The sequence below is a fragment of the Acipenser ruthenus genome, chromosome 14 (assembly GCF_902713425.1).
Source record: "Acipenser ruthenus chromosome 14, fAciRut3.2 maternal haplotype, whole genome shotgun sequence".
Lineage (NCBI taxonomy): Eukaryota > Metazoa > Chordata > Actinopteri > Acipenseriformes > Acipenseridae > Acipenser > Acipenser ruthenus.
Genome location: NC_081202.1, coordinates 22,060,995 through 22,082,694, shown reverse-complemented (window position 1 = coordinate 22,082,694; position 21,700 = coordinate 22,060,995). Strand labels below are relative to the sequence as shown.

The following is a 21,700-nucleotide window of genomic DNA, read 5'->3' as shown; positions in this document are numbered from 1 at the left end:
TTTCAGCTTAACTTCCTTTGGGTAGACAGAAGTTTTCATCAGCCAACACTTTTAACATTTTAGTATAGATGGACAGAAATATTGAAACAATATTGTAATTTAGATATAATTAAAAATAATATTCTCACAATAGCAATACATACTAAAGACGTAAGCAGAGGCATTTCTGCCTGTTAACCTTACACTCTGGAATGAAAATGGTAAAGAGGTGGTGCAGCAATAATTGCTTTTCTGTTTGCAGCAAGACATCACTGCTTCATTGGCTTATGTTTGAAGGGAGCTCATACATGGTGTTCATTCAATGCCCATAGCAAGGAAGCCCTCCAAAATAAGTCATGGTCAATCTGATTTTAACTGTTTCTCAGGGTTAAGGTTGCGTTCGGAATTTTACAGATCACCTGAATTGCACAATATAGTATTATATAGGCTTTATGCAGTTTGGCTGGAGAATGAAATCCCTTTGATAAAAACTGTGAACGTGGGTTTGGTAATGTTAAGACATGCAGGGATTCATATACATTTGTTTTAGATTTCCTTTGATGTGGGCTTTAAGTATTGCAGTAAAATGACAAACAGTTACTTAGCATACAATAAATTAATTAAAAAAACATCAAAAAACATAGTTGGATTTATGGGGTTTAGAAAATTAGGTACAATTATTATTATTTATTTCTTAGCAGACGCCCTTATCCAGGGCGACTTACAATTGCTACAAGATTTCACATTATACAGATATCACAGTATTTTTACATACAATTACCCATTTATACAGTTGGGTTTTTACTGGAGCAATCTAGGTAAAGTACCTTGCTCAAGGGTACAACAGCAGTGTCCCCCACTGGGGATTGAACCCACGACCCTCCAGTCAAGAGTCCAGAGCCCTAACCACTACTCCACACTGCTGCCCAAAGTACCGGTAAGCTTTTATTTGTACCATGCGCTATAGCCATAGCTGCATACACTTTCTTGCACTTGCTGCCTTTGATGCAGACATATTTCACATCTCTTTCCATTGGTATAACTTACCAGTCTGTAATTCACAGTGTAATAACCCTGTCTTATAGAATCTATTCTACAGTAGCTGCTGATTCGCTATTAAAACCAACCCGGATTACGTAGAGGTCTGTTGTGTCAATCCTGCCCCTGTCTAGTATACTGTAGGTGCTAGGAACAGGGTGTAATTGTTACTCTTATGTAAATAGCCCCTGCACAGATAGAGTACTATACCCCCAGTTAGCCATTTGAGGGGTTTGCTCTGTGTTTCCTGTGATCCTAATTAAGAATGCTGCCTGAAGGGTATTTTTTCTGTCAGTAAAATGCAGTGCAGTTATCTCCATTATGTTGTAGGACTGGAGCTGTTCCCTCCTCCGTCCAAGTAATGTTTTTCAAAGTCATTTTTTTTATTTTTGTTTTGTCTGTAGTCATCTTCTTGTCATCTTCTTGTCATCAGTTATGATACATAGTAACAGGAATCACATTAAATGAAGACTGTTACAGCAAAAGTAACGTTATGCTATATTTGCAATTTCACACTCCTGGTTATCCTAAGAAAAGAAAAACAACCTAAAAGAGGCCTGCACTATTTTAATATGTGCTTGTTTTAAAACTGCACATATCAGATCTACATAGCAAATACAATGGCAGAACAGACCATAACAACATAAAGATATTAAAGTGATTATAATCTGAAGGTATGTGGCTTAAGTCTCAAGGGGGTAATACAGACTTAACCACTTTTATACATACCATGTTGTCTGAGAAAAGTTGGCAGCAGTCTTTAAACACATAGCTTCATTTGAAGTTGTGATTGGCTTTAGTAGGATTCAACAATATAATATAACTATGTTGACTAAACATTTGTCTCTGGTTGTAGAGAAGTCAGTATGTGGTAGACAATGCCATATGCTTATTTAAACCTGCTGCTGTGAACATACATTAAGTAAAAACTGTTGGTGATATAATGGCCTGCAGGCTAACATTCTTCCCCTTACAAATACACACATGTAAGACTGTCAAAACCAGTAATATGAGGCTGTGGTATTTAGACAAACATTCCACTGTCACTGATATTGAGAATAACAAATAAGATGGTTTGCAGATCACGTTTTAGTGCCTACTAATGAAATGACTAGTTGGCATAATAGTAACACCTGCTCTGTTTTATGTCCAGGAAATGCAGTTTTTGTTTTAAGCACTAGCAATTAGAATAGAATGCAAATAACTAACCCAGCAATCCTGTTTTAGTTTATTTTTAGTGTATAACAATGATAATATACAGTGGGCTAGATTCGCGAAGACATATCCTAAAATAATGCATTCTAATGTATACCCTACAGACTTTTAGGTCATTATTTTATAAAAAATTAAAAATAAAACTTAAATCTGATAAATAGAGGCTAGGTCATGAAAAACCACTCACTGCTCATGACATGAATACTGTGGGCTAGATCCTCAAAGCTATTTACTCCAAATCGTCATTAGGGCAAATTTTATTTGAAAGAAAAAAAAATCATTACAATTCTAATACGAATAAGAAACAACTTAAAGGTCTTAGTTGCTTATTGGGTGTGTTTCTCAGTACTGCTTTTTTTGTTCTAATAACAATTTGGAGTAAATAGTTTTGAGAATTCTGTTTTTTTCATGACATATCTTGTTTATGCCATGAATATTTTACAATTTCATACATTTGAAGGTTCTGTATAGTAATCTATTATTTTTTTAATTCCTCAAATAAAATATCCTCATCAAAGTTTACTTCCTTCTTAAAATATTTGTCAATATCAACATTTTTGTAAACAGTGTTTTAAATGATAATCAATAGCATTAGAATGTATTTGTGTTGCAGTAAAGTATGTCACAATAAAAAAAAAAAAAAAAAAAAAGATCTGTTCACTAACATAACATAAAATGAAATGTAGCCACATGAGTGGTATTTCATGGGACAGGAACAAGGGCTGCATGGAGGAAGAACTCCAGGGATTGTATTAGGAGAAAAGTGCTTTGTGATTTAGAAAATAAATGACATGCAAATAGGGCCAGGGGTCTCCCCCTGACTCTCAGAGAGCCACCTCCGAGGAGTCGAGGCTGAATGGCTGGGTCTCCGAGGCTGGGAACAAGCTTTGCTGCCCAGGGGGTAAGACTTGCATGGTGAAAGCAGATATAGGGGGCAGAGAACGGAAAAGGAAAGAGAGGACAGATTTGTCTGGGAGTCCCCTCTCGCTCACGGAGAACCTTTCTGGCGGAGGACAAGGCCAGCGTGACTGGGCCTCTAAGGTTGAGCTTCACTTGCCCCCGGGTCCCTGCAACTTACTTAATCTGATGAGGAATTAAAGACTTATCTTGCCACTCAATGGAGAAGAAAAAACCACCCTGTGGGAGGAAACCTCTGGTTCTGCCAATGAGATGGCCCCCGCTCTGGGCATGCTAGCAATACTCTGTTGGGCCGAATAGATATCAGGGAGAGAAGAACAAATGTAAGACTCCACTGCAGTGGAATACCCCTTTTTTGATTATGTGCTGGCTAACATTAACTTTAACTGGCTGAAGCAGGGGAAGGGAGAGCTGCTGGTTCTACACGAGTAATTCTGTTCTGAAACGTATCCAGGGCGTCGGAGAATGAAGCAACAGCGGAGTTGAGAGGCTGAAAAAGTTGCTTGAAATCATTGGTAATTTGGAAATGCAGGTCAGAGAAGCAATCAGGAGAAGCTAAAGGAGCAGGTAACAAGGCAGGCTGGAGATCTAAAGTACAAAGAGCAGGATAGGGAGCACGCACAGTGTCCGCTTAAAAGCCTAGTTTGCTGAACTGAAATGTGAGGAGGAAAGACAGGGTTGGCTTAGATAGATTGGAATTGAGATTCCTTTTTTTATATATTTTTTATTTTAACCACCCATTTATTTAGGCAATTTCCATGTTAAAAATGCTCTTTTTTGCAGATTTTTCATTCTTAGCCCTCTATTTTTTAAAAAAAAAAATACACACTTTTTTATTGTGATTATGATAAATGGAAATACCATATTTCAATAGAACTTAAATAACAAAATAACAACAATGTGTTTACAATTGTAGCGTTATAATATAAATCAAAACATAACATCATTATTTTACAATGGCAGCATTATAATAACATTATAATACTTGTGCAGGCATATCACTTTTTAGAAATTATTTTTTGTGTGATAGATTTCAAAGCAGACGCACTTCAAACCCTCTCAACGCTAACGTCTTTATCTTGCACATATACATCAGAAAACTTGCGTCGCAAACTTTCAATCACCTCATATACAGTATCTTCCCCAATTTCAGGCATGGGTGTATAGCGCTGTTATATAACTTATTATCTGTGAAGTGTAGTGTACAATAAATAAATAGGTCATTTTGACCAGTACCAAACCTGAAAAGGCGTCCTTACAACCTGTAACACTAACAAATAAATAAAGAAATCTCGTTTCATTCTCTGTAGAGACACAGTCATCCATTTTTCACTCTCAGCTGTGTATATACAGGACTGCTGCCATCTGCCAGTAAAAAACAAAGCTGTATACATTTTTACAATACATTTTTTCATTGAAGCATGTTAAAAAGATGTGTTAAACTTTGCAGATGCACATATAAGAGCTTTGAGTTGAAGGATGTCCAAAAGGAGAAATGCAGTCACCATTTGAGAATTTAGATTCCGAAGAAAAAGAAAAGTGTGGCGAGTAGCCATTTTATATCTAAATTGATTGAAATGATTGAGAAGGAGTCTGCATGGCAATGTAGTGATCCACAAACAAAAAAGCAAGACAAAGAATAAGGGTGTGACTTGGGGTTTAAATAAAGATTGACAGATATTTTTGGGCAGGACGTAACTATGTTACATAACCAGGTTTCCTTTTTAAAACTTTTAAAATGGTTAACTTAAGTCTATTTATAATGTTATTTTCACGTTTTAAACTTAAACATGGGTAATCAGTTATTTTACAATCACACATGGATTTTATAATTCCTTAGTATTTCATTGAAACCAGAAAGAATTAATTAAGATTCACCAGATGGCTGTTTTATGCTCAAATATTTTATTTCAACATTTGGCAAAAACAACAGGCAGAACTCCAGAACAACTGTTCAACTGTTTTTTGTTTTTTATTTCTACACTTTACCCGTTGCAACAATTTTGCATAATAATCCAAAATTCAATTTAAAGCTTAACTATGTTTGTAAAACATGCATTATATATGTCATGCTACTGTATGGATTACTGTATATGGAAGGGGCTTTGGTTAGAAACCTACAGAGAATTTAATATGTCTGTCATAATGTTTTTTATAAAACACTATGACAGATATTATTCAAATATAATCAATTACACAGAGGTATATCAACAAATATGTGGTCTATCACTGGATTGTCTCATCATGTCTGGTGCCTGTAACTTGGAATGCTTTATCTTTTAGGGATAAAGCTAGATTGAAATATTCTGCCTGATACAAAATACTACTCGGTTTCATTGCAAAACCAGACAATTTCCTGCAATTAATTTGTAGCTGCTAAAATTCAACCTCTTGAACTAACTAAACTGGGCCTTTAAGCTTTAGGTTAGTGTTTTGTTGTAACTGTAAGCCTTTGAATTGTACACTGAGTAGCATCGTAGGCACCCATTGCATAGAAAGGGGTTCACGTCTATGCTCGTAATATGAGGTTTTTTTTAAAGTAAGTTTGTAACGGTCACCCTACACGGCTGATAAGCAACCACACTGTCCTACAAGGAGCTATTATTGACCCAAGTTCAATTTTAAACCAGACCAACAAGGATGGCCAACAGCGAACGCAGGGACGTCAACTATGTCAATATCAGGAACACGATTTATTGCATGGACCACAAGGTTAACCAGGTGGCTGAATATACATTACAATAAAGAACATACAGGAATGAGAACCAGTGGAATGGATTAAGCAAAATTTGAATCTAGGCAATGGGGTGAGAGTAGGAAAGCAAGGATTCTGGGAAATGTAGTTTTGGCCTGGCCAGGCTACTGTCCCTACTTAAAAAGACAGGTGGGTGCATAGTTACACCCACATATGTAACAAATGAGGCACTACAAGTTTAATTTTCATTTAAATTTTAACTCCTTTTTGTGCAAAAATAGTTTTTGAATATGTTTTGCTATATACATTTTTGCAAGATTCTTGAAACTCTCATTGTACAATGAAGCTTGGCACACTGTTTGATAGTCTGGTTTACTGAAATGAACATATGGCGCCCTGTTTAGCAACGTTCGCAAACCTCTAAGGCAATTGCAATACACTTTTGCAAACAGCTGGTGCAAACAGACTTCGCCCATCTATGTGATTTAGTAACCGTGCTTTAGCGCCCATCCTGCAAGTTAGCATTAGCGCTGGACATGAGCTGAATTTTAGGGGAGTGTCCTCATTTACATACAACTGTAGTTTTTTAGCAAACCATCAACAGGTAACTGGTGTTTGCATTTCAATTGACATGTGAAAACCAGGTCTAAACTGTGCGCAAATTACATGGTCGACTATAAATACAGCTGAAACTGCCAGGGAAGCAGCTAAAGAGAGAGAAAAAAGAGAAATAAAAGAAATATGGAGTGTGCTCTGGATTTCTACATGGCCAGACAAAAAGAGGAAGAGGAGACGTCCCCAAATATTTAGAAGTCATCTGTCTTTTCTGAGCCTGTCTGACACACAATGTATGCAGCAATTTCACCTCAACAGACAAACAATCACTGACATCTGCCAAATACTTCAGGCTGACCTGGAAGGAGACATGCGGAGAGCACACTGTTTGCCTGCAGCACTAAGGGTATCCGCTGCACTAACATTTTATGCCACTGGCTCGTTCCAATGTACTGTGAGTTCTAGTTGGCTGTATCATGTGCAGTGTGAGATATAACTGCAGCTTTAATAAAGCAGGCAGGAGAATTCATCAATTTCCCTCTCTCTCACGAGCTGCAACAAAATACAAAGCAGAGTTTTCTCGGGAGGCATGAGCAGCTACGTGTACCAACACAGAACAGGCACCTGTACATAAATCATAAGGGCACCTATTCTGTCAACGTGCAAGTAGTGTGTGATGCCAACAACCGCATCACAAATGTGTATGCAAACTATCCTGCTCATGACTCGTTTATCCTTGCTAATTCACAGGTGGCAGCTGCGTTTCAGCGGGATGACAGTCTGAGAGGCTAGGACAATGGTGTAATCACTGAAGCGGTGGCTTAGTACTGTAATTGAGTGAATATCTGGAATCCTCAAAATGCGATTCCGATGTTTGGATGTCTCTGGGGGAACACTACAGTACACTCCTCAGAAGGTTAGCAATATCATCCTATCTTCTTGTGTTTTACATAGCCAAGCTCTCCGTAATGGATGTGATGTTGAACTTACAGAGGAAAGATTACATGGTTTGAGGGAAGTAGATGCTGAACTTGAAGCCACAGTGGTGGAGGTTGCAGATGCTGCAAGTGCGAGGCAGGTCAGACAAAGCCTTATACATTACTTTTTTTTATTTTGTAGCCATGCTTGAGGGGCTTAGTCACCCTCCTCACTTGGGCTGCTGGACATTTAAACATTTTTGTTTGGTTTCAAAATGCCCTCCGTTCGCTATTGCAGACACACAGGTGCTCTTAAAGGGAATGTTGAATCCTTATTGGTTGTAACCTTAACCCCACCGTGCTTTGATTGGCTGGGCACATGATTCATTATATGATGTGAGTTATGGCTTTTATATATTTTAAAAACCATAATAAGCTAGATTCTCAAAGTTTTTTACTCCAAATAACCACACACTTTTTTACAACCAAAACCAAATCGGAAATAAACAAACCAGACATTCATTTGAGGATCTTTCAGAAAAAAAATCCTAATGTTCATTTGCAGTAAAAAGATTTACCCTGTATGTTTGTTCCAACAGCACTTGAAGAAAGTTGCAATCAATCTGTGCATACAGTGGTCCTATTAGTGATCTCATTCTAGGATTTTTGGCTGGCTTTCATAGTCTGTGTTGTAGGCACTAAAATATGTAATTGTTCTGCCTTTTAAAGAATTGTAGCTGTGACCACATTTCTGAAATTCAGTTCCGGAGAACTGAAGGTCAGTGGGTGTCCTCCAATCCCACAACCAAGCCAATTGCCTCTTTACACCAGGAACTTGATGTCAGCAAGCTACTGGAGTGGAGCACAAAGGCCAGCCCAGCAGGTGTCCACTTGAGTTCATTAGGGGCCTGGCCAGTAGGTTCTGCTGCAGCGTGATGAAAAAGTCCCTGACAGTTTTGGCTCCATAACCGACAGAGCACTAGAGCAAATGCAACTCTCCCTTTGGAATCCCCAGCCAAGACCAGTGACATTGCACAGCGAGGATTTGAACCTGCGCTCGCCTGATATATGACTCATCCTGCACACCACACGCCATGCTTTTACCAGGTTAGCCACTCGGGGGACATGTCTAGAAAGATTTAATATTAGCATTTACTGAACTAGAAAATTGGCTTTAGACTGATCTAAAAATGTGGGTTAAACTGGATTGAAATGCTCTCCCTGTGTTGTAAGATAATAACTTTGAGCTATGTAATTGACAGATTTGGTAGAAATCCCAAAGTACAATTTGTAACTTTTCCATTACCTAACATAAAAAAGGAGAAAAAACAAAAAAGAAAAGAAAACAGCCCTTCTGCAATTGGTCGGAACTTATAAACAAATAAAGTGTTGTGAAATTACATTCTTTTACAGGCAAAATAAACATGAAAGAAAATTACAAAAAATCTGTACAGTGTATTTCATAGGCTCATAAACTGTTGTGAGGAAAATGATATCATTTTGCATAATTCTATATAGGGAGAATTAGGCAAAACTTTGTCATTCATCCATGTACTGTACATTACAATTATATAATGCTGAAGACAACTCTCCCCAAGGATCTTTGCAATAATGTCTGCTGCTTGGAGTTCTTCTGTCTCTGTTGAAAGGGGTCTGTAAAAATAAATTTTTAAAAGCCTAGAATTCCAATCCTTTTTCTATTTTTCCAGCTGGTTTTGGATTCTATGCAGTTTAATTAACAGTCAGTAAAATCATATTTTGATATAACATTCAATACAAAGACTAATAAAAATAAACCTCACATAAACAGTATTTTCAAACTGAATTTGCAATGTGGTTAGAGGGATAATATACTAATATACATGTTTTTAACCATTTCCACACACAGAAAGAGTTATCCAATTATTTAAGCTGAACATGTATTTCTAATAAACATGATATATTTCAGACAGAGTTCCTTTTGGTTCAAACTTCCAATTGTTAAAAGCTGAGCCATGTCAATATTGATAAAATATTGCAAAAATACATTTTGAAAGAACATTTAGTCAAAAGCTTATATTACAGGTACTCAGAATAAATGGATGTTAAACTATAGCCAGACGTGATTGTAGCATAGACTGAAGCTGTGGTGTTGTTTCTCTATTAAGCTTACAGAGAATGAATGAATTTCTTTCAACTGAATGTTTATTATTTTATTTTATTTGCATCACTAGAATTTAAACCATTATGTTGAGCAAGAAGGAACAACTGAGAACAAAATAAGAGATGGCAGATGTTATTATCTAGCAAAGGAACAGTATTCTGTATTCAAATTGCCGGTGTGATGAATCTGACACAATCCAAATTTCTTCATACAGCATGATCTATTATTGCCTGAGAGCATACATTATTTGTTAGCTACATGGTCACCCTGATACTGTGTACATTAAAATTTATTGCTGAAACAGACTCATAATTTGTTGTATGAGAGAATGCCGCTAAAAACTATAATGTCATAAAAACATGAACAGCCAAGAAAAACATCTTTAACTTTACAATCTCTCATTTAAAAAGTAAAACAAACAAATAAATGTGATTGGAACTCAGTAACATAATACAAGCTCAATGGTGTATGTGCATGTCTACACTGGAAGGCATTTGGAAATATCTCAATATGAATTAAGGATTGCACAGATGTGCGTCTGGCAATAGTTAAAACTGGCCTCCATACAAATGTATCTTCATCTTCAGATCTAATTCAGTGGCACTACATTGGCAATTTGATGACTCTGTACTAAGATTCCAAGGCTCAGGGAAACTAAACTATGACCTATTGGTATTTACTAGAATCGTATCTACATTTCATATGCATGATATCACAATGATGTTAACCAACTGGTAACCCATTGCAGTGCCATTATACCTCAGTGTGTTACTATATCAGAACCACTGTGCAGTATCTGTTCCAAATCTATTGTGGTCACTGTGTTCTTCTAATGAATCTCCCAGCCTAGGGTGATATTTTTACAACTTTTCTGTAAGGTTAAATCAAGGAGCTGGCAAAGGGGCATTGACTGCAAAACAATCAGTGACAAACTCAAGCAAAACACACTGCTAACAATACTTTGAGCCAGAAGACATACACTCCGTCCACAAAGTTTCAGCATTCCTAGTGCATTTATTCCATTCCTGTTTCCAAAAACTTAAGTTTATATTATATTAGTTAAAAGTATGTTAACAGTTGTTTTCTGAACACAAGACTAGCAGATACAGCAGGGAATATTTAATGTGAAGAATAATTCATGTATGACAAGAAAGACTGATGAGAATACCGTTATGACAGTAATGTTTTACAGCATGGTTTTACAGCATACCGCGGCAGCCTCATTCCTAAGCAAAACCTGTACGCACATGAACAAAACCGCAAAAACATTACAGTGTGTTAATAGCGGTTGCAAGTAGCAATCCAAGGCAGAAAAATGAAGCAGGTCTCTTCAATAGCAATGTCAAAAAGATACAGATTGTATCATACATCCTTACCACACTAGTACACGGTCAATTAATCACACATAAAGGACAACATTATCTTGATCGACTGTATCACCCCTCCAATGCATTAGTAATAAAAAAGATATACCTGTAGGATGTTATTTTCACAGGGAATAAAGGTTTACAACACTATTTCTACTGCTTTTTCTGCACCTCTGTTTCTTCCTCTTGTTTTGTTGTCAGAAACATGTTCTGCTTATTTAGTTTATTAGTTATTCTCACAGGTTTTCAAGAATAATACAGGCTGTATAGTCTAGGTACCAGTGTCTTATAAATAATTCATATTTTTCATATTAAATATTACCCTTTTAAAATGCACCAGAGTGAAGTAATTCATGAACTTTTTCTATTACAAATACTGCTGGGAAATACTTGTTTCCTTATAGGTTGGATGGGAAATAGACAGCTTCAAAGTAATTGTATAGGAGAAAAGAAAATAATAATTGATTTTACACACACATACATCCTGTATGGTATTAGGTAGCTGTGCAGAGGGCATGGCATTAAGAAGGGTGTCCAGATGTTATAATTGCAGTGATTGTATCGGATCTCCTACGATTGACTGATTATTCCCTTTTTTAATCAATCTGCTTATTTTGTCCTGTCATTTTTCTCCACTTTGTCCCACAACAAGGTTTTATAGTCTTCGTCAAAAAGTTTAGCAGCACATCTGGACAGACATTTAGCTTAAAAAAAAAAACATTTTTAAATGACGCCTTGAAAATGAGAAGTGTAAATAAGACTTGAACTTTAGCTTACCTTCATATGTTAAATAGACTCTTGGCATCGGCTGCGAAGATCCTAAGACACAGCTGGAGTGAAAAAGCATTCCAATAACCACTTGAAGCACTGCAGATTTTGCCATGTCATCTGGTTTAGTAAGTAACACCCAGCCCCCAGATCCTTCATAAATAAAAAAAATAATAATAATAATTACCATCTAGCAGTGCACATTTATACTAATGAGCATCTGTAGCCTACCCAGGGTCACACGCATTTTTATTAGAATGATGGCCTCCAATCTGCTTCTCCAACCCCCTACAATCACACTGTGTATTATAACTGCAGAGCATACTGAAAGCTGCAACACACAAGCGTGCACAGTTTCAAAGCCTTTTCTCTTTAATTTACTTCTGTACATTTTACAAAACTAGCACAAAACAACTAAGTACTATAACTCACTGCCTCTTAAGCACACTCTGGTTGTGTATTGCCCATTTTGTATAATTAGCATGGAATTTAAAGAAAGACTGGATTAAATAAAAAATAAAAATATATACTACATCCTGGCCAAAGAAGATTTAAAGGTATTATAAGAAATATTGAACAGATATTATCATTATCAACTGTACTTACCATGTACCAGTTAAAGTAAAAGTAAAGTATGATTGTATAAGGCTTGTTTAAACACCAGCTGGTCTGAGGTTTATCCCCACTGAGCACATTAGTACGACATAGGGGTTTTCCGTGCATTTTCTCCAGATGTTACTATATTGGTATTTTCTGACAGCTAACCCACTAACAGAAACAGGGATTATATAAGGGTGTGTATATCCAATGGCACATGCTAAACCAGATGTGGTTTTAACGGGGTAAATCAAGGTTAGAAATGGACGAAAGGCAGAGAAAAATACAAGAAATACAAGAACAGGCCAGCAGAGAACATGGGAGGTATAACATCACAATGTGATGAAATCCAATAGGCTATGGTACTGTCAAGCCAAACACAGACTAGAGTGGTAAAGAAGATGAAGAGATGCCAAAGAATTTAATAAAAGGAGAACAATAAGTTTATCAGATGCTGAGAGACAGAACAATCTGTGAGGTCGTAAAGATTGAGTACCTTATATTAATGGATGGTAACCCAGATAATAGCTTCCCAATAAATATAATAATTTATACAGACTTTCAGTTAAACAGTGGTATATGAATTCCACAACCAGCTAAAATTGTACAGCCAATTTTGGTATAATCCATTGCAGTTGCTTTGCAAATTATTGGCTGCTTATGATGGTGTAAGAAACAAACAGATCCAATGGGCAGCAGCAGTAATAGCCTTTAAAGTATATGGAAACTCATCATGGGTATGGGACTGTGAGTCAACAAAAAGTGTGTCTAGGCAAGGCTTTCAGAAATAGATTAGGAAATAAGTATTAATTATATATGTAATTAATACCAGATCCGTTTACAAGAGCACCATTTTAATTAGCAGTCAGTACTATTCCTACTACATGTTATTTTTCAAAAGCGCTCCTAGATTAATGCTTTCTGTTGTTGATTTTGTTTTATACTTTAATTTGATTCAAACTACAAAAACTAGAAAAATATGCAGTATGTTGAGCATTTAGTATGGCTTGATTGCTTGCTAAAGTTTGGCTCCTAATATGGAAATGTGTTTTATGAAAGCAGTTTGGCATCTTATAGTTTACTGGAATAAAATTTGGCACTGCATATTTTGAAATATATATATATATATATATATATATATATATATATATATATATATATATATATATATATATATATATATATATCAAAATACCTTTTTATTGTTAAACACCCTCATTCCCCTCAGTGTGTTCATGTCTATAGTTTTCTCCTCCTAAACTAATTTCCTCAAAATAAATTGATATGTAAATATATAAGTTAAGACACAGTTAACTCTACCGTTTTACCATTGAGAAGAAAGTGAACAATGTGTCATGCAGCTGAACAGTTCCATCACCCATATTATATATACTTGACCAGTGGCGACTCGTAGGGGGTGCATGCCTGGTCACGTGCCACCCACCCCCTTGCCCCGATTTCTGCCAGGCAGCGGCTTAGCCACTGCGTTAGGATCGTTCACACTGAAACATGTGTAAGAAATAAAGAAATTGCAATATTGTTATATTTTTTCGCTTCCTATTATAGTCTACCTGTGTGTTCACACAGGACTTGGGCGGACGCAGCACGGGCGGTGCGGATTTTTCTTTTTGTTCTTGGAGCGAACTTTTTATTTGCCATGTTCCTATCAACCAATGAGAATACATAATCAAGCTGTACTCGCTCAACCACACATGCTCTTGATTGTGACAATCTGGCGTAGAACTGTTTGTGATGAAATGTTTACATAAAAATGGTTAAAATCGGGCATTGGGTTTCGTTTTTTTTCATGCCCCACCAGTTTTTCAAGCCACGAGTTGCCACTGTACTTGACCTTCCTGAGAATGCATCCTAAAATATTCATGATGCTCTTTAGAAACAAAAGGATTTTAAACATTGTGAACCTTCTCACATAAAACCTTGTTAAATTATCTAAAAATCTTAAAGTACCAGTATTTTTTATATATAGATGAAAAAAAGTATACTGTACAGTAGTTATGCTTAGTAAATAATTCCCAATACATCCAATTATTTTATAAGCTAACACATATGTATGTTGTCCAAAAAATGTTATAACAGATTGCCTTTTTTTACATCAGAAGTTGCTGAGTGTCTGTAGTTGCAGTTTATAAGCATATTTAAATAAGCACCTGTATCGCAGTTAAACTATGTCTGACCTACAATGAATACAACATAGCTGGACTATGACATATTATTTCTGTCATGCTGTGAAGCAAGTAAAAGGACTCTGTGTCATACTGTTAAATTACACTCATTTTCGAATGATTTTATGAAGTTACTGCCTCTCAGAGTCTTATATATACACCATAATAGCATTATTAAATCCTTAAATCCTAAAACACCAATATACTGTATGCACAAGACAGAAACCACACCTGCTAGGCAGAATAAACCTCACTATTAGCTAAATTAGTTCACTTACCTTGACATTTAAATCAAACTGAAAATACCCCAGTCTTCTGTGTACCCAGTTTTCAAATTAACAGGTTGTGGTTGATTGCTTGTAAAATTCTGAAAGGCTACTGCCTTTCACAAAAGTTCCTTAGATAAATTGTGTTTAAAAAGAGGAAAATAGCTCCCATCAGCTCTCAGCCTTTCCCTTCCAGAACGAATAGCGAGAGTGAATACAATTCAGTTGGGGGAGGTCTAGGTTTCCTGTTACACTGCTTACTGCACAGCTTTTCATACCCTCTCAGTTAACTAGACACCAGACAGATAACCCAGCCCTAAAATCTAACATGGACCAAACAAACACTGTGCTTCCTTAGTTATGAATATCACACTACACAAAAAAGACCAAAGGGCTTTCAAAATAAGACAAGAATGGGAAGTTTGTCATATATGTTGAAGCGTATTCTGTTCTTCCAAGTCATTTCTCTTGAGAAACCTGACTGTACATCAATAAGCAATGACTATTTTAAAATTAACTAAAGCAAACATGTTTAAAAAATATACCTGAGTCAGTCCAAGGAAATATACAAGCAGTATTATAATATTATTGTAACTTGCTAAATTCCTTAATAGACTGAACATTGAAAAGGATTTTAATAATTTACTTCAATTTTTGTGCTGTTTTGTAGCAAACTTTTTTCAGATACTGTAAAATATTTTATGATAACATATGATTTACATTTAGATATTCATATAAATGTATTGTAACAAGTGGTGGTCTCTTTCCTCTCAAACGAACAGATGGCAGACAGGTTAGTGTAACTCAAATTTTATTACCCTAATGACAAATTCTAAAGGTCCTTATCAGCTAAGACCCACACCCAAGAAAATAATAACTCTCTGTTTCTTTTATCTCCCTTTCTCATTCTCAATCTCTGCTGCTCACACTGCTGCTTCCAGCTCTCGCTCTCTCTCTCAACCACACACTACTCCCCCCCCCCCCCCCCCACCGAAAACACCCCCCCTTCATGCACACCTACCAATCATTGCGCTCTGCCAGCCTGCATGCCAACCTGACCTGGCATAGCACAACCTAACTATACACAAGTCCCACCCCCCCTGGCGTGGGCTCGCCTCACAATACACAGAACACGAACAAGACACACAACAAACACAAGTCCCTTCAATTTGGCCAGGTCGCTACAGTATGATTAAATGTGGACATCCTTATCCTGTAAAGTTGCTGATTTACAAATAGTACATCAGTTATTAAATGCATCAGTCATTGTATAGTGACACCAGTTTCAATAGTAGCTAACTAAAATTTGAAAACAACAAAAAATAAGCAGAACACTTGTTTTCAGCATGACATTGCTGAAGGCTTTATAATGCTTTTTCACAATACTCACAATGAGGTCCTTGATCTGACTAAAAGGGATACCTCAGTTCAGGATGGCTGTCTTGAGTGTGTCTCATAAGTTTGTCCTACAAGTGTTTGATTGGACGTTTATATTGTTTAGAATTAAGATGTGTTTTGTGGGGGATTTGCAAACATATTAGTTATTGTCACAGCAGTTCATCAGCATCACTTGAGCATTTAAAGTGTCATCCCCACCATCTGTATCCTTCCACCTCTTCATTCAGAGCCAGTTCCACAACAGATTTGCTTGTCTATTGACCAGCCTGCTAGTTGTATTGTCAGGACTGTTCTGAGGAGCAAACCCGTGCCTGGAAGTGATTAGCTGGTACTTGCTGCAGTGAACTAATGCTATAACATGGGTGTGAGGAACTCCAAACAGCAATGTTACATAGCTTGCTACACTCACTCATGGACAGGCTTCTCATTCGTGGCATACAAAATAAACATTATATAATCTGGAGCAATCGAAGGATATAGACAAATAACCTATTTTTTTTTTAAACCGTTCACAAGAAATAAAATGCAATAAATTCAATACAGTAAAATGCCTTTTTTCATCATTTGCAGCTCACCAGGCATTATTAAATGTTAGGCAAGCTGTACAAAATGTTTTTATGATTATATCTGGTTTGGTGATACTCTAATTTCTAAACATTGACGACCTGTTATGAGTCACGAGTTACGAGTTATTCCAGCTCAAGAGGACCCAATTCTAGAGAGGTGTTTGATACATGATCCCACATTGGTCTGCTTGAGCTGGAATGACCATTATGTCAGGAGATACCACTGGCAACCCTGTTAAGTACACTGAGTACTGAAGCTCATTTCATAGCTGATGAGCCAGCATGCCACAGCGTATTCGGAGTCATATGTTTATGTGCACAAGCAGCTTCTAGAGGTTTAATGTGAAATGATACATTTAAAGAATGTCGGATATGCAAAAACAGATTAAACTGTATTAAACCGGCATATAATGAAAGAATGTATATGTAAACTATCTATTGAGCTGGAATGGGGTTCAGTTCATACCATGAGCGACAAATGTAAACTTATAGTTTGCAATTACATATTATTTACCTATAAATGAATGCAATAACATTTAAATGAAAAAATATCTCTCATAAAAACGTTTTATTGTGTTCAGCGTTATGCGAGCAGCACTTATTTTGCATATCTTTTCATTTCATTTTAAGTTAAGCATTCAAACACTTTTTTGCTGTTTGCTGCCATAGAAAGCCTCAAAGAAAAAGTGAACAAAAGTGAATGCAAATAACAGAAAATGCAAATGAACAGGAAACTTGTCTATTATTCTTTACAACAAAGCAGACAATTCAGAAACATAATTATGAGATGTGACAGGGATTTGGTTTGTGTGATCTTTAGCATGTAAATTGTTTTAAGGCTACCTTTTTTATTCTGTTAATGCATATACTGCACAGCACAATTAAAAAAACACAAATTACTATGAACTGTGGAATTTAAAATATGAAGAGGGCTTTGAGCACAATAATTAATCTTGTAGATACATGCTGCTGTATATTTATTCTTTTCTTGCAGCTATGCACTATGTTCTAACCTTTAATTTCAGATCCCCACAGACAGGAACATTTTCACATAGAAATTAAATAATGCACAAGGCCTTAATTGAAACAATGCTAAAAATCCATGGTTTTCCTTCAACGGTTAGAAAATTCATTACACACCAGGCTGTATTTCACAGCTCAATACAGCTGTTGGCGGCTAATCCATTTAGATTCATTACTGAGAGACTGAGTCTAAAAGCCTGGTTTGTTGGCTCATAGCCATTATGTGATTCCTTAGGGAAAAGGACACCTACTCTTGTGATTAAGTATTTAAAACCGCACTTGAGGCATAAAATGCAAACCAGATCCATATCATGGGTAATAAAGTTAGAGCAAAACATTTACAAGTCACTGGACCCTGCTTGAGACTGTATTTCTACAATTGGTGCATCTTGCTGATAACACAAATATCTTACGATAAAAATTTTCCTCTTCCAAGTTAACACTGTCTACAGGGAAGGGTAATAATATCCTTAATAATAACAAGGATAATGACTGCCTGAACTCCCAAACCTTCCTTATTATTATTATTATTATTATTATTATTATTATTATTATTATTATTATTATTATTAGTTGTAGTCATAGTAGTCGTAGTATTTACTTTCTCAGAGAATGCTGATGGGGTTAGAGTTAATATTGTTTTTGTATTGAACAGCTGCAAGCCAGAAACAAGAGGAGGGGTTTTGTAATAACACTTTGTAGCTGAACAGTTTACTACCCAGAAGACTCCTGCAGCTGGCTGTATACCTTTGAGCATTCATTTATTTGCCCCTCCCATTCACAATGGCCATGCTTAATGACAATGAAAATATGCACACTTTAAGTAACTGCAAGTCATTCCAAAACTACTTCTTTGGGGAAGGGAACCAGTGTTGAAATGAATATGACTTAATATTTAATTGGAACAAACTGAAAATGATGTCATTACATTTTATTGTTCACACGTATTATACTGTCATGCATGCCTTAATCAGTACAGTAGTGCAGAAACTGCTGCAACAAACATTTGGAAGTGCAAATAAAACTCAGTAAAATCTTAGACAAACTCATTTTATCAATGTCTTCATGTATGAACAAATAATGTATACACAAAATTGTGAAAACCAAGCTGAAATACTACTTTTATCTTTAAGTTCCAAAAGAGTGTGCAGGGAGACGAGTACCTCTGAAACAGTAGCCACTGTTTTCAGCCTCATTTTATAGCTCTTATTCAATGGCTGTGTCATGTGTATATAATGTCAAAATAAATGTTTAAACAACTGTATTAAAAATAGATTGTAATATTTCATTTCTTTACAATGCACAATCAAAGTGGTTGTGAAATTACTAGTTAATTTACTGGCCAAGGAATATTCCTGAAATAGAAAGGACCTATTTAAGCCTCAGGATGCATCTCATTCCAGGTGTTCAATTGTGTCAGCATAATAAACTGCTTGCACCATTAGTACTTGTATGAACTAACAAAAAGTTTGCTGTACGGTACACATTGCATTACTTTGTTGAGATGCTGTTAATGGATGTCAGTGGAATATTATCAGTCAAACAGATTGAAGGATTGATATTTACATTTGTAGAACAGCAACATGATGTAAACATGTGCACACTGTAGATATTATTGAAGGACATGCCAAAGATGCTTGTATGTTTTACTACTGAACATCCAAATATAAATATAACTCTCATCACATGTGAAATAATGCTTTTAATTCAGTGGATGTCAGTACATGTCATAAAACAAAACAAAAGTATGCACTGCCATCATGACCTGAAATATCACAAAGGAAATATAATGAAAGGGTCTCAGAAGGTCATGGTTTCGGCAAATTTCCAGAACCATATAAAGTGTGGCCTTGCAGTACCTGAATCAATGTTATACTGTGGCTTTTCTTGTTGATGTACTGTACAGGGAGTTTCAGCTGCAGATGTGTTAATCCCTACATTAACCTTTAACACTGTAACTACTCAAAGTGTTAATAAAAAAATAACAGTTAAATAAGCAGCCACCGATACAGGGGATGAACAAGAAAATAACAGTAGAGCAAAGCGGTTACTGTAGAAGACTTTTAATAAGAGGTCAGTGTGTCCACTGTCTATTGAGAGACTAAATCATACAAGTCGAATGTTAGCCAAATAGCAGCACTTTTTATTGAACTCCACCCTGGATAACTAACATGATTAAAATATTATCATAAGTTATTTATGTTTACATTCCCTTGTTACACTAAATTTATTCATTCAAACTTAAAGCAAAGATAACTGCTAAATTAAACTACAGTACTGTATTATACAGTTGGAAACTACTTTACAATATTAAAATGTCATTAATGTCTTACCTCACATGTCCTGTCACGATTCTTATTTCAAAATCTGACTTCTAGCAGCTACGAAATGTTTTATAAACAAAAGTCCTTATTGTCTTTTTCCCCTTGCTGTACTCAGATACCCCACCTCATGATGCATCGTCAGGCTAATACGATTCAGCTGCAAAAATGAGTGTTTCTTTTCCCAGTTGCTTGAGAACATAATTATTGCCCCATATACCAGTTGCTAAGGAGTGTGTGGTGTGCAGGCCAGTTACTGTGGTGCTGGTGTTTCTTGATGTGTGGCAATGCTGTCAGCGCATACCAATACAGTAAATGCCAGTACTATCGTACTGCAGTCTAGACATTCCAAAATCTTTTAATTAGAAAACTTCCAGGGTAAACCGGAAGAAAATAACTATTAATTTACCATTCTACCCTTTTAAATACATATACCGGACTCTGCCGAGTCAGCGCCGCGGTTTGAACGATTTCGTGTTGTGTTTTCACACAGGACACTCCAATTTCCTAGATTGTGTAATTATTATTTTATTGGATGACAAACCAGTACTGCAGCAACTTTGAATTGTATTTAAATATGTTGATTCTTTAGCGTGACTGTGTACTGTTGTTTAGAGATTACATAAAGAATACCAATCCGAACTTAAAGTTTACTATGTAAAATAGCCAAACTAAGATACATTTTTTAGATTTGTTAATTTCAGTAAATGATGAGGGTTCTCTAAATACATCTTTTTCGTAAATCAGCAGATAGGAACACAATTTTGTATGCATAGTGATCATCCAGTGTATATACCATATGGTCAATTTGTACAGCTAAAAATATGTAGTGATACGTCTGATTTTTAAATTAAAGCTAAAGACATGCAGGCTCGCATTTGATTTAGAGGTTGTAATAAGAACTTAACTTATACCGCTTTTAGTAGAACTGAAATTAAAGAACATAGTGAGCTTGTAGAAACTATAAAGACTAATGATTTGACTACACAAGAAAGACTGCCTTTTGTTACCGAGTATAACTATATCTCTAATGATATTAAAAGAATAATCTCTAAACATTGGAGGATATTGGAATGTGATCCTCAACTTCGACCTTTCGTGACCTCTCCACCTAGATTTTGTTTTAGACGTGGTAGGAATATTAAGGATACATTAGTCACTAAAAAACATACCTACGATCATCTGTGACTGAACAGCGTTTAAAATGTTTCTTCCTCCATATTCAGAAATATCTGACAAATGTTTTGCATAACCTATTGTTTTGCCAGTGACACCGTTTTTTGGAAAGATCTGAAAACATTCAATCTAGTGTTAATGTTAAGCTGTATATAAAGACTTTATGTACAAGTGATACTGTCAAAGCCTGTATCCTGCAGTTTACTAAAGGTTATGCTTCTGTCTGTAACAACCAGTTGTGTTTGTGTCTGTGTCTGAACAGCAGAACAAGTTGTCTCAAGAGCAAAGCAGCACTCCAAGGACTCTAGGTTTTCTCAAAATATATATATATATATATATATATATATATATATATCCAATATGTTATGGCTTCATTTTGTAATCTGGTTATTTATTTTACCGTTTTACTTCATGAGATGTTTGTTTGAAATAAATGTGCATTCTCAAAATATTATTTTCATTCAGTCCCCCTCACCCACTATTACCTTGCCCCTGCCCCCCCCCCCGCGCACATACTTTTAGAAAGGCTCCTGTGCCATTGTCAACACCCAATTGCAAGTAACATTTCAGTTATT

General features: G+C 36.0%; 1 protein-coding gene across 3 annotated transcripts in view; it reads right to left on the bottom strand.

The window, feature by feature from the left end:
* LOC117419651 (semaphorin-3C-like) overlaps positions 1 to 15,175 on the bottom strand; it is a 46,011-nt gene extending 30,836 nt beyond the window's left edge. For 2 of the 3 annotated variants that reach the window (XR_004547288.3, XM_034926214.2), the window contains exons 1-2: positions 14,654 to 15,175; positions 11,605 to 11,748 (exon numbers count right to left, since the gene is read on the bottom strand). Coding sequence is in view for 2 of the 3 variants with exons in the window: in XM_034926214.2 (XP_034782105.1) it covers positions 11,605 to 11,710 (106 nt within the window). In the remaining variant the exon portion in view is untranslated. The remainder of the gene's footprint in view (positions 1 to 11,604; positions 11,749 to 14,653) is intronic. The other variant, XM_034032630.3, reaches the window with a different exon arrangement.
* Positions 15,176 to 21,700: the final 6,525 nt, after the last annotated feature.